Consider the following 24,332-nt stretch of genomic DNA (forward strand, 5'->3'; position numbering starts at 1 on the left):
GCTCAGCAATGAATAATATTCATAAGGCCATAATCACGTACATGCGGATTATTGATTTAAAGTATGGTATATCTGTGTCAGGGCGATGAAGGGTACAGGAAGATACCTTTTGAGGATGTGGGATTTAAGATAAAACTTCCCTTTCCATGCTAGGAAGACAAACTAATATCCAAGATGGGAACATCAACAAACAGCATAAGGGCCTGTTATTTAGAAATGTGGAAACCAATAATACCAGGAAAAAACTGTTGCAAGAGTTAAAAATGCTTATTTCTGGAATGTAGACTTGAGCTAGGGAGGGGATGGGCAGGAAAAGATGGAATTTGGTTATAAACTTTAAAAATGGAAAAAGAGATTCAAAGAAAATGTTATAGAACCCTCCAGACCTCCTCCTCACCTGCCACCCGTTTTATCAAATGCCTGCCAGGCACTCAGAATTCATAGCCATCATTATTGTAAAAATTGAGAACTAAGCCCTCCATGAGGAATTCTGTTAATCCTGGCATCCTGGCTCTCTAAACGATTGCCTCTAGGATTTCTGCCTCAGTCACGGAGGGAGATGGTGGCCTCGAAAAGTTACTTCACTTCCCTGGGTTTCTGCATCTGTTAAATGGGGACAATAAACCTAGCTCCGAGGATGTGAAAAGCACATGAAAAAAACGATGCTTGTAGAGTGCTTGGCACATAGAGCAGCTCAATAAATATTTGCTTTTGTGGTTATTATTTCCTGAAAATGAAACCCACTCATCATTGGCGGATGGAAAAAAGGGCGTCTGTCAAAGTTGTCATAGTTTGGAGCCAGAAACATCTTCCTTCTGCCAACTGAACTCTCCTTTCCTGTTCTTCAGCCTCCCTTCTGCTGGGGGGGGGGGGGGGGGGCTCCTCTGGACTCAGGCCAAGATTAGCCAAGAGCAAATGTCCTGGCCCAGGTGATGTCCCAACTCAGTCCTGGAACCGAATCAGAAAGCCATCGAGGGTGTTGTGTTGAGAAGCCGGCGCAGCTGCTGTACTGAATTAAGAACATGAAGATTATGACTTGCTGCACGAAGGGGTACAAGCCACCCACACGGTGGGCAGGTAGCTCCCTCAGCACCCAGCCCCCACGTTGGGAAAGTGAAACCCATGGGGTCCTTTGGATTGAAGGCACAGTTTCAATACACCTACACAAATAAAGGATTTATTACTTACAGATCTTAGCAGGGGGTGGGGGCGCAGGGTACAACGGTGGGGTGTGGGGGAGGGCAGCCAGTCCTCCGGTGAAGAGACAGAGGGAGACAGAGCAAGGTAGCAGGCACGTATTACTTAACTTGGGGCGGAGTCATTGACGTAACTCTACGTGGGCTTAAGTCTTAGTGGTTATTCGAAAAGGTGCCCCAGAAAAGCAAACCGAGAACTTACGGCGGGAATCCTAAACTCAAGCCCTCATCTAAACGTCCACTTGGTGTAGCATCCTGTGAAACGCCAAGGCAGCAACTCAGAAAAACAAAAGCTTTAATCCCAGCGTCAGCTTGCGGGAGCCACCTCAGTGCGAAAAGGAAACAAGTCCAGGCGGCGCCCCCAAATTCCGCGATGGCTGCGCCGCGGCGCGCACGGTCCCGGTTGTCGCTCTCCGCGCTGCTGCTGCTGCTGGCAGCGGGCGGTGTGGACCACGCACACGCGCGGTGGAGCGGGGAGGGCACCAGCCCACACCTGCGGAGCATCTTCCTGGGCCGCTGCGCGGACTACCTGTTGTTGCTGGGCCCTCAGCTGCGGTGAGCATCGAGGGCGGGAGTGGGGGCGTGGAGCGCGTAAAACCTGGAAGGAGGAGCGGACTGGGAGGGGAGGAGGGAAAATAAAGGAGACCGGGGAGAAAAACACAAAGAGGGGAAAAGTGGGCCGTCAGGAGGTGAGAGGAGGGTGTGGGGACAGGGAAATTGGGTCCAAAGGTCAGGAGCCTGGGGGAAATAGGGGGTCTTGATATGAGGAGTGCGCGTGGGGGAAGGGTGGGGGTCCTAAAGGTCAGGGAGCCAAGTGTGGAGGATGGGGAGTCTAGAGATGAAGGGAGCAGTGTTGGGGACTGCACATGAGGGGTGTATGTGTTTGTAAATGAAGGAGGGTGTGGGGGTGGGTCTACAGGTGAGGATTAGGGAGAGGCGAGTTTGGATGACAGCTCCAGACCCAGCAGACCCAGGAATTCCACAGGAATTCCAGGAGTTCAGGTACTTCAGGAATTGAAATTTCAGATCTCATGTGGAGGACTTTTTTTTTTTTTTTAAGTTTGTGTGTCTTTTGCCAGCTCTGTGCTTCTTGCTAAGTTTTGTTCCTTCTTTGGACCCATTTTTTTATGTTTTCACAGTCTCTTTCCTGTGCCAGTTGTTTTTAATGTGACACATTTCCGGCAGGAAAAAAAAAAAAAGGCAGAGAATCATATGAGGAACACCATGTTACTTACCACCCAATACAAGAAATAAAATGTTACTAAAACAGTGGGAAATGCTTTTGGAAAGCTAGACTGGAAGTCAAGAGCTGTGGCCAGCACTGGAGGTCGTCCTTTCTGCTTACCAGGAGGTGCAACAGCCTTTCTCAACACTTGGCACTCATTCCTGATTTTTCAAGGTCCTGCACCTGGGCCTGACCTCACCTGGCCCCACCCCAACAATGTACCCCCTTGTTTAAAGGAAGAAGCTGGGAGCCTGTGTGGCTTTATTGGAATTGTCACCATTTAGCTCAGTGCCTTTTTTGCTCCTCTCTGTGAGCGTGGGGCAAGACTTTATTCCTTAGCTCTGAAAAACTTGTGTAGTACCATCTGAGACACTTCCACTGTCAGATTTCTCAGTTTATCCCCTAAGTTCTTTTTTTGTTTTTCCTCTTCTGAATTGGGGTTAATGCATAAGCCATGACAATTCCCTACTTTTTTTGTATGCTTAGTTTGGCAGAGTTGATGTATGACAAAAGGGCTTTTAAAGTTCTTAAAGTACATTGAGAGAAATGAAAAGATCACATTACTTGTGTGATTTTTCCCCCCCTCTATAAACTTTCTCTTTTGCACAGGGACAAGAACTGCACAGCCATCTGGGAAGCCTTTAAAGTGGTGTTGGATAAGGACCCTTGTTCCGTGTTGCCCTCTGACTATGATCTTTTTATCAACCTCTCCAGGCACTCCATTCCCAGAGACAAGGTAACTCCATGACCCCATAAAGCATTGCTCTGTAAAGACAGAGTTGAGAGATCAGCTGCATCCAGCCACCCCGCAGTTTATGGGAACCTCAGCCACACACTCACAGTGCACTTGCACTTGTGGAGCTCTGGGGTGGGAAGGTGGCTTCATCTTCAGCAGTGACCCTGGCCTTCCTGCCTGTTTGGGCAAAAGGAAATTTCCTAAGTCAACAAGTCAGTGCAAGAAACACAAGGGCATCAGGATGGCGCCACACTTTTCCACCCCTAGCCAATTCTGTCCTAACTGACCCTAACGGCCTGAACCTTGAGTAATCCAAAAAGTGCTCAAACTCAAGCATCCTCCCAGAAAACCAATTTCTCCTTGTAACAGGCATGAAGATTATATCTACTTAGTATCAGCGTCTTTAGGAAAACCACGTATCTGTATTGTCTGCACTCTAAATTCTACTAAAATGAAAATAAATGAGAAAATCCATATAAAATGCTTGCTTAGAACAGTACCTTGATTTGAAAGAACATTAGGTAGCATTTTCATTTTTCTGACATGATTCTTAGCCTGATTTTTTTCATTGTACAATCTTACCATTGATTTTTTTTTTTCATTTGTAAGGGCAGGTAAAAATGGAGCTGGAGGGTCAGAGATATAATAGACCGAAAACATGATTTTTAAGTGTATGTTGCATTTTGAACCTTGCTGCCTCCCTGCCAGTAGAAGAAGAGCCATAAAGCGTGGCCTCTTCCTGCATAGATTTTGGTTCTAGTTGATGAACTCAGTAAATACTTACTGAGCTACTTCCATGTGCTGGGCATTACGCTAAGGGTTGAGGCTACAACAGGAAACAAAACAGCCCCTGCCCTCAGGAGCTTCCAGTCTAGACACACAAAAAAACTGGACTCCTGGGGATCTGATGAGATAATGAGTGAGCAGGGTATTGTTATTTGTATTATAGTTATGTGAAAACACTAACTTCACAGTGGGAACTGTAAAGTATAATACAAAAGAAATGTATTTGTGAGGCCGTTTATACTTTAGGAAGTGCTTTTTGTGATTGCATATCATCCTAACCACAGCAGTGGAACAAGAGAAAGGGCTCATGGTCCCCATTTTCCAGATGTGGAAACTACATACAGGGAGATTATTATTATTATTATTAAAGATTTTATTGGGGAATTGGAGAAGGGAACAGTGTTGGGGAATTGGAGACGGGGAACATTGTGTTTTTCCAGGACCCATCAGCTCCAAGTCAAGTTGTTGTCTTTCAGTCTTAGTTGTGGAGGGCGCAAGCTCAGCTCCAAGTCCGGTCACCGCTTTCAATCTAGTTGTGGGGGAGGGGCGGGGGAGGCGCAGCCCACCATCTCATGTAGGAGTTGCACTGGCAAGCTTGTTGTTAAGAGCACACGCTTTCGCCAGCTGAGCCATCCGGCTGCCCATTGGCAGCTCAATAGCACCTCAGCTCGGGCGCAGCTCACTGGCCCATGTGGGAATCGAACCGGCAACCCTGTTGCTCAGAGCTTGACCTCTAACCAACTGCACCGCCTGGCTGGCCCCAGGGAGATTATTAATGCATGCCTTGGTCAAAATCACACATTTAGTGTATCACAGAGCCAAGATTCAAACCCAGGTCCCTTGATCGTCTTTTATATCCAGGGATCTTCACCACACTCATGCACCACACTCCACATTGTCTCCACATTGTACTACTGGGAAAATATTTCATTAACATTTGCATGATACCCTTGGACTAAAAGGAATAGAAGTGCTACCACTCTCTGAATGGGTCAACTAAAATGAAGACAATAAAGAGCAGTTGATGTGAGGCAAGTCAGAGTTGAATGAGAAATGGGTCACCTGCTTACCTTGATGATATTGTGCCTGAAAAAAAAATTTGTTTTGATTTTATTTTATAGTTTAATGTCATGTTTGTTTTTCCTTAGTCCCTGTTCTGGGAAAATAATCAGTTCCTTGTTACTAACTACGCAGAGAACACCCGTCGCTTTATGCCTGTGAGTGACATTCTGTACGGCAGGACTGGAAATTTGTTGAGCTGGTGTCGACAGAAAAATGCCTCTGGTAAGACTCCCACACAAATCACAAGAAAAATAAGAGTTCTTGTTTATTGTGCTTTGCCATTTGTGCTAAGTGTTTTCATATGCATCTATCTCATTTGATCCCTTCCCTCAATCCTCTGAGGTAGGTGGTAATAATAATAATAATTAATAATAATAATAATAGATAGCATTTATCTTTTACTAGGTACTTTCTAAGCACTTTACATATATTAACTAATTTAATCCCTGTAACAGCCCCATGGGATAGGGCCCATCCTAATCCCTATATTGACAAATGAGGAAACCAAGGCACAGCAAGGTTAAGAAACTTGCTCAGGGGTGTGCAGCTGGCAAACAGCAGAGTCGGACTGTCTAACTGTAGAGCACATGCTCCCAACCCTGCACAACTCAGCCGCACTATCCTCATTTTCCAGAGGGGGAAACAGACAGAGGCTTAGGGAGGTTAAAACACTTGAAGAGATAGAAGCCAGAATTCAACGCTCTTCTGATGGATCTGAAGCCTGTGCTGTTAAATGCCACTCCAGGCCACCAGCAGATATTTCGAGATTAAAATCATAGTGGAAGTTTAAGTCACAAGGACTGACCTGATGATAGCGACAACTCTCCTCATTCATTCGGCTCCCATGCTAGGAGCTGGCAGTTCGCATCCCCACCCTCAGGGAGCTGATAGCCTTGTGAGGGACATTTACTCCTTCATCTGTGTGCTGTGATGCAGGAAGGACCTGGTACTACAGAGGAACAGAGTGAAACACCAGCCTTGACCAGGGTATCCAGGAAGCTTCCTAGTGGCTCTTGGCTCTGGATGAATCTTGAAGGATGAGAAGGAGCAAGGCCAGGACGTGGGGGGAGGTGTTCCCTTTGTGAAGGCTGGAGATTCTTCCGCCCTGAGTGTCGGAGTCACTTTAAAAGTTAACCTGAGCTCAGTTGTGTTTATTCTTCTCCATTCATGTATCCATCCAGCTAACATTCATAGAGTGCCTCCTATGTGCCAGGTCTCCCTCTTTCAGGTACTGGGCACACCGCAGAGAATAAAACAGGAAAATATTAATAATACCTGTCCTTACATTATATGTATAGGGGAGGGATAAGACAGTAAATGGGCAAGTAAAATATATTGTCTACCATAAGATTATAAGGGCTACAGAGAAAAGCAAGTCAGGGAAACAGGACAAGAAGTGCTAGACGGGTGAGGAGAGAAGAGGAAAGCGTTGCAATCTTATACAGGCCCAGGGAAAGCCTCACTAAGAGGCTGCTATTTCAGCAAAGACCTGAAGGAGACAAGGAAGAGCATTCCCTGACAGAGGGACCAGTAGGTGCAAGGGCCCTGAGCTGGGAGTGTGTCTGACATATTTAAGGAACAGCAAGGGGGCAGTAAGTAAAGATAAAAGTGGTCGGCTACGAGACTAGAGGCATAAAGGAGGCCCCGACGGCCAGGACATTGCAAGCACTCTGGCTTTCACTGTGAGTGACATGGGAAGTACTTCAAGGTAAAGGGCAAATGGACGTGCCCATTCTTCCAATGGATGAGGAAATGATCCCTGACTGGGAAGCCTCAGTTTGATTATCCTGCAGAGGGTGGGTGAGAATGGCAGAGGGATGTGATGGAAACAGCATGATGGGAGGGTGTGGTATAATACAAAATAAGTATTTGGTCTTTGTCTCCCAGTTTCTGGCGCATAGCTCCTAAAACCCTTGGAATCTGAGGAGTGATAAAAGTGTCTTTTGTATGGCAATGAGATGGCTGGTGGCTGAGGCTGTATATGTTGGGCTGTTGGAAAAGTCATGACGTATTTTGCCTGTTTTTCAAAGGTCATTTATTTATATAAAGAACAAAGATCAATCGATATATTGCCTGTTTAGGTCGATAACCTTTTGCCGTCTTTCAGTGAGTTTCATAATTCCTTGTTCAAGGAAGGACTTGTCTTAATTTGTGAAAAACTGAACAAGGTGCTGATTTACAGCCTCATCTGAATTGAACGTTATACCACGCAAAAAGTTTTGAAGAGAGCGAGACATGTGGAAGTCTGATGGCACAAGGTCAGGCGAGTATGGTGGGTGTGGTAACACATCCCATCCAAGCTCCAATAATTTTTGACGGGTGATCAAACTTGTGTGTGGTCTCACATTGTTACGATGGAACACAACTCCTTTACAATTAACAAGCTCTGGATGTTTCTGGATGATGGATTCATTCAAACTGTCCAATTGCCGACAGTACATATTCGAATTGATTGTTTAAGTCCTTGGTAGGAGTTCGAAAAACACGACACCTTTAAAATCCTACCACACTGAGAACATAACCTTCCTCTGATGAATGTCTGCTTTTGATGTCATTTGAGGCGAATCATCACGTTGGGACCAAGACTGTTTGCACACCACATTGTTGTAACAATCCACTTCTCATCACCAGTTATCCGTTGCTTCAAAAAAGGATCGTTTTCCTCACATTTAATGAGCATATTGCAGATTTTTATATACGCCATCAAATGAACTTCTTTGAGTTCATGTGGAACCCAAATATCGAGCTTGCTTATGTATCCCAGCTTCTTCAGGTGGTCGTGAACACTTGAATGTTGGGTGTTCAATGTTCCTGCAATCTCGCATGTCGTGTAACATGGGTTTGACTCGATCAATGCCTTTATTTTGTCATCATCAACCTTGGTGGGACTCCCTGACCGAGGAGCATCATTGAGATCAAAATCACCAGCACCGAATTTTGTGAACGATCGTTGGCACTGACGTTCTTGTAGAGCATTGTCACTGTAAACTATATGCAACTTTTCACAAGCTTGATGTGTGTTCTTCCCTTTATAGAAGTAAAACAGTAAAATATGGCAAAAATGCACAGTTTGGTCTTCCATCTTCAACTTGTTGTAAAATCTCCAAAACTCAACCAAATGGCTCAATATTTTTTAGAATGAAGCTAGAACTGTCAGCTGTCAAATGACACAGCAATAACATAGATGCAAATGACCCTATTACTTCCATAAATGAACTAGTGCCATCTGTTGCAAACATGCGGCATGACTTTTCCGACAACCCAATAGCTTCAGATGGGGTTTGATCACCAGAAAGACCAAGGCGTGATTAGAGACTTGGAACTTTGAGACCCATTTTCTGTCCTCTAGGAAGGGGAGATGGGCTGAAGATTGAGCTAATCACCAATAGGCAATGATTTAATCAACTATGCCCACGTAATGAAATCTCCATTAAAAATCCTTAAATGATGGGGTTTGGGGAGATTCTGAGTTGGTGAACGTATCAAGATGCTGGGATGGCAGTGCACCCAGATACGCCGTGGAAGCTCCACGCACCCACCCTCCATACCTTGCCTATGCATTTCTTCCATTTGGCTGTTCCTGAGTTGTACTCTTTACAAGAAGCCAGTTATAGTAAATAAGGCGTCTTCCTGAGTTCTGCAAGCCATTCTAGCAAATTATGGCACCTAAGGAGGGGTTGTATAAAATCCCTTGAATTTATAGCCAGTTGGTTGAAAGTGCAGGTGTCAATTTTCAGCTGGTGTCTGAAGCGGGGGAAGTCTTATGGGACTGAACCCTTAACCTGTGTACTTTGTGCTAATTCTGCATAGTTAGTGTCAGAATTTAATTGGATTGTAGGACACCCAGCTGGTTCCTGGAGAGTTGGGAGAAATGACTGGTATGGGGAAAGAAACCCCACACATTTGTTGTGAGAAGTGTTGGGAGTAAAACAGCTCAGAAAAAGTGTCCCAGAAAACCACAAGGTTGTTCCCCACCTCTCTGTTTCTATCTATGCCATCCTATCAGGGGTCTTTGTTTAAAAAGGAAGTGAAGTCCAGAGGTTAGGGTCAGCAAAATAGTGGGATGTTCATATCAATGGAGTCCTGTGGGGCCATGAACAATGATGATCAGGCTTTGTATTTATTGATCTGGATAGGTGTTTGTGACATTTAAAAAAAAAAGATTTTATTGGGGAATTGGGGAAAGGAACAGTGTTGGGGAATTGGGGAAGGGGAACATTGTGTTTTTCCAGGACCCACCAGCTCCAAGTCAAGTTATTGTCCTTCAATCTTAGTTGTGGAGGGTGCAAGCTCAGCTCTAAGTCCAGTCGCCGTTTTCAATCTAGTTGTGTGGGGAGGTGGGTGGGGGGGAACACAGCCCACCAGCCCATATGGGAGTGGCAACTTTGTTGTTAAGAGCATGCGCTCTCACCAGCTGAGCCATCTGGCTGCCCATTGGCAACTCACTGGCCCATGTGGGAATCGAACCGGCAGCCCTGTTGCTCAGAACTTGTGCTCTAACCAACTGAGCCACCTGACCAGCCCCTGTGACATATTTTTAAGTGAGAAATCAAGTCAATCCAAATTAAAAATATATACACAATACATATATGAAAATGTGCACATGAAAAAGTCAAGAAGATAGTAAACCCAAACTGTTAACAGCAGTTCTTGCTGGGAATATGAAATCATACATTTTTTCGTATCCACATTTACCTTTTTTTTTGTAATTTGGATATATTACTTGTGAGAATAAAGATTTTTATTTATTTATTTATTTTAAATTTCTTTTAGCTGAGCCACCCTGCCACCTGTTGGCAGCTCAGCTCAGGTCGTGAATCGAACCAGTGACCCTGTTGCTCAGAGCTCACATTCTTGAGTGAGCTCTTAACCATCTAAGTCACTCGGCCAACTATGAGAATAAAAATTTTTAAAGAAGAAAATTTTTCAGCTAAGTAAATGATCATTAATAATACCAGTTGTTCATAGTCTAACAACAAGAAAGTATAAAACAGGTAAATACAGAAATTATTGGCTGTCAGAAATGGAGGAAGGGACCCTGGGAAGCTAGAGAGTTATTATCAATTGTGATATGTACCATCCTCTGTGTCATGTGCCATCCAGGGGACCGCTCTGAGCCTCAGATCTCTGAGAAATTGGGACATGGGCCTGCAGAGATGATAACCTGAACTGTTTGCAACTCTAGAGTGTGTAATTCAACCAAGTAATTACTACTCTCTTAAGTAATGTTAAGTAATGGTCCTTTCTTAAGTTATGCAATGGACCTTGCATCGGAAGACTAGCTCCTTAAAAACATTACAGATTGCCAGATTTGCACCTGCCCAAAGCACGCCATTTCCCCCCAGGTAGTACACAGTTTTGCCCTCTTTGGTTCTTTCTGGAACAACTTGTCAACTAGCACTATCTCATGTTTTTATAGAGTAAATGGTGAACAAATACCATATGTATCTGCTGTTTTGTATCTATAAAATTTAATACATTTGAACATTTTGTATATTTTAAATGTATAAAATATCTTTTCTGGTTAATATCTATTTTCTTGGTCTATTTTTCTTATATTTACTTTCAAGACCAGGGCTAACTGGAGAAAGAACTTCTCCTCAGAAAACAAAAAAAAATTTTTAAGCCTCTTTACTAGAGTTCCAGTAGACAAATAACCCAGCTGACGTGCTGGTGCTCAGTGGTCGGCTAGGTTCGCTCATCAGCCAGCTGCTCAGGTCTCTGCCTTCCTCGCAGTTGTGCCAAGCAAGAGGACAGATGTCTTCACATCACATATTGGGTGGTCACTCACCAGGCTCTTTGTAGATTGGGTGGGCAGAAATGAGACTGTTCAACTTGTACAGAACACAGGCTAACTTATTGGGTTGTTGGAAAAGTCATGATGCATTTTTTTGCAACGAAAAAAATAGAAAAAATACGTCATGACTTTTCCGACAACCCAATATATTCTGTGGAGAAAGCAAGTATTTTAAATTCATTTTTCCCAATGTAATCTTGAAATGAAATGTGTTTGTGTGTTTTCCCCTTAGGACTCGATTACGAATCCTGCCCTACATCAGAAGATTGTGAAAACAATGCTGTGGATTCTTTCTGGAAGAGGGCATCCATGCAGGTCATGCTGGGCTGGGCAGCTGGGTGGCTGAGCGTGGGGGACCACGGGAGAGAGGGGTTCAGCGACTGGGCCATAGGGTTATTACTTAACTTCTCAGAGCCTCACTTTCCACCTTTGCAACATTCTGACTCACTCTCTCTGCTCCATAAAGTTGTGACTTGAAGCTAAAAAACTTAATGCAGTGCCTGGCACAGGGAAATGAGTCAGTGAATGTTAGTCATGGATAAGGATGCCGAATAGTCGCTATTGTTATCCTGTGGTTGGTGTTAGTATTTCAAATCAATGTGCTCTTTATTGCTCTGTAAAACGGGGTGGCCCCTGCTTTCTGGGAGGCCGTGGGATACCTGAGATCTAGATGTGGGGGTCAGAAATGTCTACAAGACTGATGTCAGTGGGAGAGGAGGGGATAGGTGACCGAGGACAAATGGGAGACATGGGAATGATCCCCTTAAGGTAAGTCAACTCTTTAGACAGTGTTGTCACCAGAGTTGATGATAGTTACCAGTAGCTATAAAATGCCGGTGAGTACAGCTTACGTCTTCTGACACCAGAACAAAGATGAGGAATAGTGTTAAATCTTTAGCTCAGTGCTCAGCAAAGAGCTGTCTACTATTAAATGTTGGCTATATTGACTCGGGTGGCCCATGGACCTTCAGGGTCCTCCCACCCACTGCTACCAATCCCCTTTCAGGGCCATCCGTGTCTCTGGCTCTTGAGATGGCCACTGGGTCCATCCTTAATCAAGGTTAGAGGGACTTTGGTCAAATCCTCCACCATGGTGGCAGTTGGGAGCTAAGCAGAGGGCCTGCTCTAGACAAAAGACATTCTGTTTATTCCTGTGCTCTCCTGCCAGTCTAGCGGGAGCACTCCATTTGCACCCACTGCCCATACCTTCTTTTTGGAGTGCAGGCTGTAGTCATTGGCAGTGGACTGCCTGAGCCCCTCACTGAGATCTGAGGGGCTGTGGGTGTGTTATCACCTGAACGTAGATCATGATGGCAACTCAGGGGCGATATCAGCATTACACATAAAGGAACCATATAGTCTACCTAGTGGATCTGCCTAACTTCAAAATGTGTGCACCAAACTGCCATCTTATATTTCCTCCAGTTGTATAATTGGGAATCTAGTAATTGTGCCCACATTCTAAGAACTCTTAGAATTTGCTGGATAGTCCAAGCCTTTGGAGAGGTAGTAGAGTGTTAAAGAGAGGGTCTGAACCATAGTACAGATGTATTCAATAAGTTTGATTAATTATTATTGTAAATGATTTGATCTTTATAACAGTCCCATGAGGTAAGGACTCGTATTACCCTTGTTTTAGAGGTAGGAAACATGGGGCACCGAGAGGTCAAGACACATAACCAGACTTATTACATGGCTAATAAGCAAGGAGCCAGAGACCAAATTTTCAGCCACCGCATCATTCATGCCTCATTGTATCTGCCTGCACTTTTTAATTAATTTTTTTATAATCAATGTAATAGCTGCTCATGATAGGAAATGACAAATTGTAAAAAATATAGATAAAATTAATCATCCATAATTCCTACCACTTAAAGGCAACCCTTTCAGCATGGTGGTCATCAGACCTTGACATTTGTGTGTTTAACCGTGACTGTTAGCACCATTTGGAAACAACCTGAGACATGCGTGACATGGACTGTAGTGTCGCTTTGCTGCAGCTGGCTTTGGCCATCACTGTGCTGGAGAATAAGCCCAGTCACATGTATCTCAGGGCTGCATAATGCCATTACCTCACCCCCTCTCCATTCTAGTGTAAACATTTTATCCGGGAAATTATATGCTCCAGCAGTGTTCTGAACTGGAGCTATGGGGACTTCTCTGGACTCTCTTTTCCTGGGGAATTTCAGGGGTTGACTAATATTCCCTGACTTCTGCCCATTTATTTTTAACATAGTAGAGTTCTTGTTCCACTCACCTAACCTTGCATTTTGCTTTGAATGAAAGCACTTCCTACGAGTATGCTGTGGCAAATCTTTTGTAGACTTGTATTAATGGCTGGGTAATATTTCAGACCTGTAAGTATCATGATTTACTTGCCATTCCCTTGTCATTGACTATTTCAAATGGGTTACAAATGATGCTGCAATACACACCTTTGCACACCAGGTGGTCCTTAGCACTCTTTACCAAATATTTCTGGATCAGCTTTTTTGCACTCCTCTGCCTCTTAAAGTTACTTACGTGTGACTTGCACTGGCCAATGAGATATGAGTAGGAGTGACTGTGTTACTTCTGGGTGGAAGGAAGTCTTTAAGAACTGATAACTAGTGACTTTGCAGATATGGACACTTCATCAGTTTGGGTCCCAGAGTAAGGAGCAAAAGCTCAATGGACCTGTGATAAACATATAGTGTGAGCATGAAATAAATCAAGTTTCAATGTAGTTTAAAGCCATTGTGATTTCAAGGTTGTTCATAATGCAGCAGCATAACTTAGTCCGTTCCAGCTGATACAATGCTGGCATCTGACACTATATCACATTATTTTCTTAGGGTAAATTCCCAGACATGGAATTACTAAGTCTATAAGTTTTTGATATTTCAAAGCAATTGGCTTTCCAAGATAATACTAGTTTGCATCCCTTCTAGCTGTATGAAATGTCAAATTTATCACACCCTTGCCAGTATTGAGAATCATCAATGTAAAAAAAAAATGGCCATTGAATAGCTGAAAAAGGACATGTTTTAATTTACTCAAAATTCTTGTTTCTTCTTACAGTATTCAAAGGATAGTTCTGGGGTGATCCACGTCATGTTGAATGGTTCAGAGCCAACAGGAGCCTATCCTGTAAAAGGGTAAGAATGTCAGCACCAACAAATACAACAGAAATGCCAAATTGTTTATTTAGTTGTTTTGAATGGAGGCTTAAGAGAATCATCCTAGTCCCCAATCTAATGCTTGCTTTTATAAGTTCAGGTGGAACAAAATAATCGAATGACCTGGAGATCAGAGACATGTCTGTACAGTTTTACCATTAACAACTGATGAATGCATGAATGAAATCAGTAACCTAAAAATTAAAGCAAAAAAATTACCCCCCAAAGCTTTAAAACAACAGTAATGTGTAAATCAGCTAACAATGAAATGGGGAAAGCATCACACTGCTTTAAGACTTTAAAAAAATGTCTTTCCTATTTTTCAGGTTTTTTGCAGATTTTGAAGTTCCCTACTTCCAGAAGGATAAAATCACACGAATTGAGATCTGGGTTATGCATGAAATTGGAGGACCCAAAGTGTAAGTTATAATGCTATTGATGAGGGTAACTGTGTAAACATGCTTTTCTTGGATGCGTTATGATCAAGTCTGTTTTACATTTTCAATTTTTGCGGAAATAATAGTCTTCTCTGTTTCTAATGTGAAGGGCAGAGAAAGGGAAGGCTTAACTTTATGCAAATGCCACTAGCCAACCCTGAGCCCAGGGAAAAAACCACTTTTATCCAGATACACCTCTCAGCCAAGGAAAGTCATGTTCCTTTCTGAGCAACCTAGGCAGCTTTGGATTGGAGAGTTCTCATGCATTTGTGTGGGTCAAAGCCAGTTTCTCTTTCTGTTCAGTTGAAGCCCCAAAACTCTTAACAAGAGTTCTACAAATTGACCCGAAGACTATGTAATAATGAAGACCTTATTCTCAGAGAACAATCAGTTCCACAACTGGATCTCAGATAACTGGCCAAGGAAACTTTTAAGACCTATGTTTCCTGGGAAACCACTTGGTTTTATATAAATGTAAACTTGAACTCATCCTTCTTGTCAATGAAGGACACTGCTGGCAAAACTGCAGATGAAAACTTCAAACGCAGTTGGTTCAGAGAGAAGCCAACGAGGCCGAGCCCAGTTAAAGCTGTGCATCCATAATGGTCCTTGAGAGGCCAGCTGGAGCCTTGGTCTTCAGAGCATGGGTGTTACGTGGAGGAGAGTCCGGCCAGCTCCAATGAGCGGGGTGCTATTGAAAGTATATTCTGAAAGCAACTTAGCGAATTCCCCAGAACTTTTTAAGGCTCACCATATAACGAGTGATATTTTTCCCTCCTGCATTTCTTTTTCCAGAAGACAAATTATACATATTGTTGGATGAAAAACAATGTGTATTGTTTTTCTTATTTCTGTGAGAAGTTGCTCTTTGTCTAAAAATTATGCTTGCTTCTTGTGTTAATGTATCTATCAGAGAAAGCTTGTCCTTTGAACCTACCTTTAGGTTAGTTAAATACCATCTCAGGCCGCCCCTTCTGCTGCAGAAGAGATGATAAAGGGGTAGGAGCACCTGGTTGTATTTATACATTTGTGCCCCAGGGCGAAGTTGCAGGTCAGGAGCTAAGAAAGTGGTGTCCTCAACTGCTGAGATTTTAAGGGGAAAAGCAGAGGCAGAGCTCAAAACAGCCTGTGTATCCCTGATTGTGTTTAGCACTGCTTTGGCTGCCTTTATTTAAAAAAAAAAGAAAAAAGGAAAAGAACCCATTGGCCGAGCTCTGTGTCCAGGTGTCCTGGAACCTGCTTACCAAAACATCCTAAGACGTGAGCTTGGCCCAGAGAAGGACATGATCCCAGATTTTGGCAAGGTTCTAAAACATGATGTCACTCAACACCTTGCCCTCTTCACTCATGTAATGCCCGGAATTCCACTTCTTCTGGGAAAGCTTCTTTCTATCACTCGTTTTCTCCCTGTACACTCCCTCTCTAGTCATTTCACAGTGGGAGGCTGCTTGCCTCACCATTGCACATAAGCTGAGACAGGGCCCTCCCTGCTCATGATAGGAATACCATGCCTACTAAGCACAGCTGGCAGTGCTGTATCTACCTGTTTGCCTTTACACCTCCACCCCCACCCCCCCAATAATGTGAGATCTGGGGTATTTTTTTTTCTTTTTGTTTCTTTGGATTTTCTGATATTTTTCAATTTGTATGTCTTTGTTGCCATTTAGAGCTTAACTTAATACACTGTAGGTTGGACAGTTGGGTAGTTAACACTGTACTGGCTGGTGGCACATTGAGGAGCTGTGTTGGTGGGTGGGGCTATGAAATGCCCTGTGGCGCAGCACGCATGCGCCTGCAAGGCCCTCCCAGGGCACTTGGCTTGCATACTTCGGAGCAGCTGTTGGGTGCTCAGAGCAGCCCCTCCTGAGGTGCCATGGGTTTACCGCAAGCAGTACTTTTGGGTCCAGAGTTTTTTCCAGATATTTCTCCAGAGAGGAGACTATCCTAGGAGTACGTGGTCAAAATAAATTTTAATTCACCCAGAAACAATGTCTGCCATTCTCTGATTATATTTTATTTTTCTGTTTCTGTTTTTATGTTTTAGGGAATCCTGTGGGGAAGGCAGTGTGAAAATCCTGGAAAAGAGACTGAAGGACATGGGTTTTCAGTACAGCTGTATTAATGACTACCTGTAGGTGGTATATTATAATCAGTGCATGTACTCAAGGGTGGGCGGGGATTTTGGAGGGCAGAAGGCTGTGGAAATGGTTCTGTGGGGTCAGCTGTGAAGGCCAGGGGACTGTACCTGCTCAGTTGTCACTGGATGTGGGGACTGAGAGTGCCTCCTTGCCAGCTAGTGCCTGGCCCCACCCACTTCTGTCCAGAGCCCGTTTTAATGAGTTTAAAGGACAGAACAGCACTTTATCATTTGCGCATGTTCAGTTTCCTCCTCAGTTGCTTAGAACGTGGTGAGTAACCTGTGGACAGGAACCATGGTGCCTGCATCTTTGGGTGCCCTGCTGCCTGTGGGATCCTTTGCCCATGAAAGCTAAGGTGGAGTATGTTTGGGATACTTACAGATAGGTACATCTTGACTGTACACCAGTAGGAAAACAATAGTAGCTACCATTTATTGAACACATTATGGGCAAGGTACTTTATGTACTTATAATCAGATAGCGTTTGAGGGTGTTCCTGATTCTTGGAAATATAGATAAGTTTGGCTCAAAGCCTGGAACAGTTGAAACCACCCTCTACTGGGAACTCCTCACCTTACTGCTGATTGCTCCTCTCTGCGTCAGCACCTAAGTTTTCAGGCCTGTTTGGTTCCTGAGAGGCTGGAGTCCAACTCTGCAAGGAATCAGTGGCGTTGCTGACCATTTGAGGGTGTGGCAAGGTACAAATTCCATCTGCAGTCTCGTCAGCAGCCATAACCATCCAGCTGGCTCTGCCACCCTGTCGTCTCAAATGCCCGGTGGGCCAAATAACCCTCCCATCTGAGCAAAGCCCCCTGGAAGTGTGGGTCCCCCCTGACTCATGCCTCCCCTAAGGGAACCCTCAAAACTGTTCTTTTTTTCCTACAGCTTGAAGCTGTACCATTTTACTCATCTATTATGGCTAACACGCTCAGGAAATTCAAAAGTCAGGTGTTGTTATCACCCTCTTTTAAAGACAAAAGAAGCTGTTACTCTTTTGGAAATATCACCTATGTGCAGAAAAATGCACACACCTTAAGTACCAGTTGAACGAATTTTTACAAGCTCAGTATACACATGTTACGAGCACCTAGTGAAGAAACAGACATAACAAGCACCCCAGGGCCTCCCTTGACCTTCCTTTCCGTCTCCCTCCCACACCCCACCCATAATAGTGACCACTCTCTAGACTTGTAAAGTCACACATTAGTTTTGTCTGGTTTTTTCTCTTATAAATTTTTCAAATTTTAATTATGAATATTTTTAAGCACATGTGAATGGAGACAGAATAGTGTAATGAACCCCTACATAACTATCACCCAGCTTCAAAAATATCCCCTTTGTATGGATGGGTAGCTTAAGGATAAGAGAAGTTAAGTAAGTTTCCCAAGTCACCACTTAGTGACAGACCTGAGTTTTGAATTCAGCATTGTGTGGCCTCGAAGCATGCTCTTTGCTTTCTACTGTAGGACTCTTCCTTTCTTAAAGTATCAGATTCTAGTAAATTTTTAAAAAGTTGACTCTTACTCTAATACCGCTTTGTGATGGATAAATGGCTAAAATTTCATATTTATGACCACTTTGCTTAGGTTCAGGAACTCCCCTGAGGAGGCTGTCTTTTATAAGTCACTGGTCTAAGTATGGAGGCCCAGCCAGAGCCCAAGGTCTCCTGCCAGCTCACTGTTGTCCTCAGGGTCTCGGCCTGCTTTTATTCCACTAGTGGTGTCCCGGGCAAAGCTGGCCTCAGGGCTGTTCCCTTCTAAACCTGGCTCAGCACCCCCAACTCCCATTCCCTTACTGCCTGTGGGATCTTCCTGTGTTAAGGTGGGGTTTTGTATTTCTCCTGGGCGCATAGAGAAGGTAACAAAATGTTTCCCATGGGCCAGTGACAAAGGTTAACGAGTAATCAAACTCCAAACCAGATGTAAGTGAGGACTTCCTGCCCCACAAAGTGACACTGGCCTCTGTCCTGTGGCAGTTGAGAGTTCTCCCCAAGAGTCTTGCAAAGTTTGGCCAGGGCCTATCATTTCACAGCCTCTCTTGACTCCTGGTTGATTTCTGCTTAGCACAGTGTTGATCTAGACTCAGTGAAGTTCGATGCATTTTCGGGGGCATAATGACAACTACTCTCGTAAGAAATGGCTGCGTAGAGTAGACTTTATTGAAAAGTAGATGAGGCCTAGGAACGGGTTGCACAGCATGTCATAGAGTGAACAATGTATTTCCTATTCTCCCAAAGTCCCCTCCAGTCACTCTGCTATGAGAGAGCCTCTCTGGGCCTGTCTCCTACCTAGTGCCCAGTGTGCACCCTTACCTGGTTCCTCTCCCCTCTGCTGCTTTCTCTTCCCTCCCAGCTGCTCTGGAGCTCCACATCTCCCCCCCACACCATGCAGAGCAGTTTAGCTTTCTTTGCTGAAGCCCGGGCACCAGCCATCACCCATGTGCTTCAAGTCCAACCTTCTGCCTTAAGTGTTTGAGAGGTTTTTCCAAGCAAAATCATTCTTCCATACAGGAGTGATTCCATGCGTAGGCTCTAGTGAGCCTGCAAGGTTCAAGTTCAGCGCCACACTTGCGACTACTGTGAGACCTTGGGCAATTTCATCTGGACAGCTTTCTCAACTGTAAATTGGAAGTGATAATAGTACCTGTTCTGTGTGGTCATTGTGAGGATTAAATGATATCATTTACGGAAAATACATAATCAGTTTTTGATACACAGTGAGTGTTCAATAAAAGAAACTGTTTTTCGAGGTCAGAGACTTTGTATCCCCAGGTCCTTGCAGGCACACCATACATGTTTGATGCATGAAAGTCATTTAAACAATCCCTTAAATATTATTTCTTTTCAATCTACAGGCCAGTGAAGCTCTTAAAGTGTGTGGACCACAGCACTCATCCTGACTGTGCCTTAAATTCGTAAGTAAATATCTTAACCCAACCTCTTTGCTTCCCCAAGATAACCAGTCCTTACTATTTATAGAACACTGATGAATTGCAATATGATTTTTGCAAAGTGCCCGGCTGCAGAGTCAGGTTTGTATTTCTGTGCTGCATTTCTCTCAGCCTGAGCTGCTACGTTGGTACAGGCAGGATGAAAATCTGCCCAGCTGAGCAGAGCCTTCCCTGATCCGATGCGACGCTATGCTCTAGCTGAACCTGCTTCAGCACAAATTCTAAGATTGGGGTGGCAGGAGGGCCTTTTAAGCTGTATTTCTTAATCCTAACATTTTAAAATCATATTAATTTTTTGAAAAGGTAATACCTATGCATGGGATGCAATTCAAAGTTATAAGAGGGTCAAGAAAGTGAACAATCTTTCTTCCTCTATTCCTAGTCACCCAATTCCCTAACCGAGAGCTACCAAAATTTCTAGTTTCTTGTGTATCCTTCTAGACTATTCTGTGCCTGAAAACAACAACAACAACAACACACACACACACACACACACACACACACACACATGCATATTTCTCTTCTATTCATTTAAATGGTAGTATACATAGGATTCTACAACTTGCTTTCTTTTTTTTACATACTAGTGTGCCATAGTGCTATTTCCATACCTATAGATAAAGCTGCCCCATTTTTTTAACAGCTCTGTGACGTTCTGTTACATGCATGTATCATGATTTATTTAACCTATTACCTGTAGGTGAACATCTCAGTTGTTTCCAGTATTTAGCTGTCATCAACAATGAATAAGAGGATTTCTTTTCCCCCTAAAGAACGCCACACTTGTGTATTCAACAGTCTACTCAATGTTTCCTCTTGGATGCCACACAGATGTTTCAAACTCAACACACTAAAGTTAATCTCCTGAATTTCACCACTGTGGTCATGGACGCTGAGTCACGGCATCCAAAGACATCCAGGCCCTAATTCCTGAAACCAGTGAATTTCACCGTATCTCACAGAAGACTTTGCAGATGTGATGAAGTTAAGGATCTTGAGATTGGAGTTAATCCTGGATTATCTATGTGGACCCTAAGTGTCCTTATAGGAGGGAGGCAAAGGGAGACTGATGCAGAAAGAGGAGAAGATGGTGAGGTGATAATGGAAACAGCAACTGCAGTGATGCCCGTTGAAGGTCGAGAAAAGGCAAGGAGACAGATTCCCCCCTCAGGAGAGTCTCCTGGAGGAACCAGCCCCACTCACACCGTGACCTTAGCTTGGTGCATCTCGTTCCCACTTCTGATTCCCAGAACCATAAGAGAATAAATGTGTGCTGTTCTAAGTCACTAAGTTACTACAGTAGCAATAGGAAATAACACACCCCTATACTAGCTCTACCCATAGTCTTCCTATCTTAGCTGATGGTAATGCCCACCCTTCCAAAAACCCCCACATGCCCATTCCACACATCTTGAGCCGTCCTGGACGCCTCTTCTCTCCCCGCTCAGAAAACCCTGTCGTTGACTCTGCCTAGCGGGTCTGAGCCGCTGTTGTCTGGCGTCAGGATTATGGCAGTTGACGTTAGTAAGTCTTCCTGCTTCCACTTTGGCCCATCCCCCCATGGCCTCTTGGAAACCCAGCTACTAGGGTTAGCTTTTTATTTTTTATGAGGGACATTTTCAAACACGAAGTACAGAGAACAGTCCTTTAGAAGTTCAGCCGTGTCACTCAGGTGCTCATAGCCCTGCAGTCGCTCCCTTGTCACTCAGGGTAAGAGCCAAACAGCCTGCCCCTTTCACTTCTCTGATTTCTCCCTTTCCCGTCAGTGAGCCTCAGCCGCAGTGGCCTCCTGTAACATGCCAGGCACATTCCCACCTCACGGACTTCGCCCTCTCTGTTCCCTCTGCCTGGAATCCCTTCCCTAAGTCATCCATGTGGCTACCTCTCTCACTACTGTAAATATTTGATTATCTCACCTCCACAAGGTTACCTTGGCTTCAGTATTTAAAGTTACAGCCTGCATTATACACTCTAACTGCAAAACCCCTCATATTGTTCTATTTTTTTATAATGTTCTGTTATCTGACTTATTAGTTTATTAAATTTATTTTTTATTGCCTGTCTTCCACCTGTTAGACTATAAGCTCCAGTAGAGCAGGGACTTGCACCTGTTTTGTTCACTGGTGGATGTGTCCCAAGAACCTATCGGGTTGTCGGAAAAGTCATGACGTATTTTTTCTGTTTTTTGTTGCAAAAATGCGTCATGACTTTCCCGACAACCCAATAGAACAGAACCTGCAACTGGTCAGCATTTAGGAATGAATGACAGAATGAACAAACAATTGGTTTCTACATGGGGAGGCATAGATTTGAAACAAAGAATGTTCAAAGGTGCTGGGAATGACACGTGACGTACAAGTGTTGAAGTGTCCAATGGCAGCATATGCATAAGCCCCAGGTGGTGATTGCAAGAAACAGAAACCAACTGTGGCTCAGGTGGGCAAACGCGGAATAAGGTTGTTGGGAGGATTTAACAGGATAGCTGTTCCTTTGTGTTACAGTGTAACTTAAGTCTTTATCTCCTTAAGCAGACTCTAAACCTCATACAGATGCAAATCATGTAAAATTCCTTCTTGCAAAACCCATTGCACAGTACACTGCTATTCCTGAAATAGGAAAGGGGTGCCCCTCTGGCACCAGTGCCTCAGTTTACCTCTCCTGCTGCAGGATGTGTAAGGTGAATGAGGGTGGCTTTCCTCACCTGTCCTCAGGTCTTTCTGAGCGCGTTGAATGTCAGGCTTCCAGCCATCACTTGAGTCTTCGTCTCGTTTTATTCCAACCACGTGAATGATTGGCAGTTTGAATCCCAGTGATGCTGAGGTTCAGAGGACGTGGACCCAGATGTACCAAACAAAGGCAAACAAAACTGCGTTTCTGTTTGGGCATGATAATGGGCATAAATGATAGACATAGTCCTGAGGAGATAAACTCACAATTGCTAACAGTGGCTTCTTCTAAGGAAGGGAATGAAAACTGGAAAAAGTTGAAGGGAAACTCTCATTATTACTGTGTTTAGTTTGGTATAATATGTTTTCTTAAAAAAATAAAAATAAATGTATCCTTGTATAAGTTAGTTAATTATTTAAAAATCAATTTTGAATGAATCAAGCTTGGGACATTAACTGAATCAGACATGCAATTGTAGAAAATGTCCAGCAGGTGGAGCCCTAGTATAAATTTGTGGGCCTCCGAAGGGTACTTTAGCAAGAAAGGGGTGACTAGCACTCCGATGGAATCAGAAACTTTAAGAACCCCGCCACTAGTGGAGAGCCAAAGGATAAATTTCCAAGCCAACATCAGATTGTTTCATAATTTTAAAAAATTTGTCTTTTAATTCATTTAAAAGAATTCAGTAATTTCTGTTGTTAAAAATCCAGTGGTCAGACATTATTTATTATGACCGCAGTCCATATTTTGGCCAGGTCCTTTCTCTGTGTCTTTATGTCAGGACAGGTTTTTCTTCACTAGTTAAACTCTGATGATGTAATACCCATCAGCAGGGGACTTGGCTAACTTTATTGTACATGCATACAGTAAGAATTCATCCACGAGGAAGAATGAATTACAACTCTGTATATACAGAATAGAAGCATGTCCAAAATATGGTGTCAGGTGAAAAAAGCAAGTTGCAGATTTCATTTGTGCTTAGATAAAAAGATATGCGAGAGAGAGAGAGAGAGAGAGAGAGAGAGAGAGAGAGAGAGAGAGAGAGAGAAAGAGAGAGAGAGAGGGAGTGTGTAGCACGTTCCTGGAAGGACAGCTCAAATTATCTTGGATGGTTCTCTATGGAAAGTGGAATAGGAAGATTCAGGGACTTCTGCTAACTTCCTGTACCACATTTAAACTTTCCTACAAATTTTCTACAAATAGCATGCACGTATCTTTTCAAAAGCAGGTATTGTACACCAATACTGACATTTTCTCTATTTCCTTTTTAATTTGCAGGGCAGCAGCATCTATTCAAAAAGAAGTCCCATCACTTTACGCAGAGCAGAGTGCCGGCCTTGTCATTCCTCTCTTAGTGGCTTTGGCTTCAGGTGCTCAAATGTAGCTACAAACTCAGCTGTGCTGCCCTAACCGCCCTCAGCCCTGAAACTCGCTCATGCACAGTCATCCTTCTTGTCCTCTGGGTCCCACGTGGTTCCATTGTCGAAAGAGGCCCCCTGCTGGAACAACAATGTCCTGAAATGAGCTTTTAACGAGGCGTATGCTCAGGATTTCAGGAACGAGAGATTAATCTTGTCCTTTTTAACAGGCTAAAACTGCTGCATTAGAATTAAAGCAAGTTATTATTTTCTTATTTTCATGATGGTACAAAGCATTGAGACCTAAACTGTTGTATAATCAAATATTTTCAGAAAATTCTAATAGAACTGCATTTTTTATTTCCTTCTGTATTTTCCTGTATCCCCAGCAGGGCACACCATATTTTTGTTGATAGCTAAGATATAAGTACACTATATAAATGTGTACATATATGTTTGGTAGGCAAAGATTTATATTAAAGATGGTCATTTAAAATGATTATATCAGGGTAATACTCAAACTGTCTGATACTATGGAACTGTTTATACATGGTTTGGTATATACGTAGGATGTAATATCATTCAAATAGTAAAAATCATGTTTACCAATGTGAATACCCTTCTCCTGGTGACTAGATGAACTAATAGCGGTGCTTCTAGACAGTGGAGTACTATACAGCAATAAAAAGTAGCCAGCTATTGATATATACAGCAACATGGATGAAACACAAACTCGTTGTGCCAAGTGAAAGAAGCCAATCAAAAGGTTACATACTGTATGATTCTAATTACGTGACATTCTGGAAATGGCAAAATTATAAGA

The 24,332-nt window shown here is 43.5% G+C and overlaps 1 protein-coding gene across 1 annotated transcript; it reads left to right on the forward strand.

Annotated features, from left to right (window-relative positions):
- Positions 1-1,348: 1,348 nt before the first annotated feature.
- Positions 1,349-24,124, forward strand: BST1 (bone marrow stromal cell antigen 1). Its single transcript, XM_019626331.1, has 9 exons — positions 1,349-1,751; positions 3,031-3,157; positions 5,092-5,227; positions 11,035-11,117; positions 13,863-13,939; positions 14,287-14,379; positions 16,442-16,528; positions 19,389-19,448; positions 23,430-24,124. Exons 1-9 carry the CDS (start codon positions 1,570-1,572, stop codon positions 23,533-23,535), a joined length of 951 nt encoding a protein of 316 aa, XP_019481876.1. The 5' UTR covers positions 1,349-1,569; the 3' UTR covers positions 23,536-24,124.
- Positions 24,125-24,332: the final 208 nt, after the last annotated feature.

This window comes from Hipposideros armiger, unplaced genomic scaffold (genome assembly GCF_001890085.2).
Source record: "Hipposideros armiger isolate ML-2016 unplaced genomic scaffold, ASM189008v1 scaffold_666, whole genome shotgun sequence".
Lineage (NCBI taxonomy): Eukaryota > Metazoa > Chordata > Mammalia > Chiroptera > Hipposideridae > Hipposideros > Hipposideros armiger.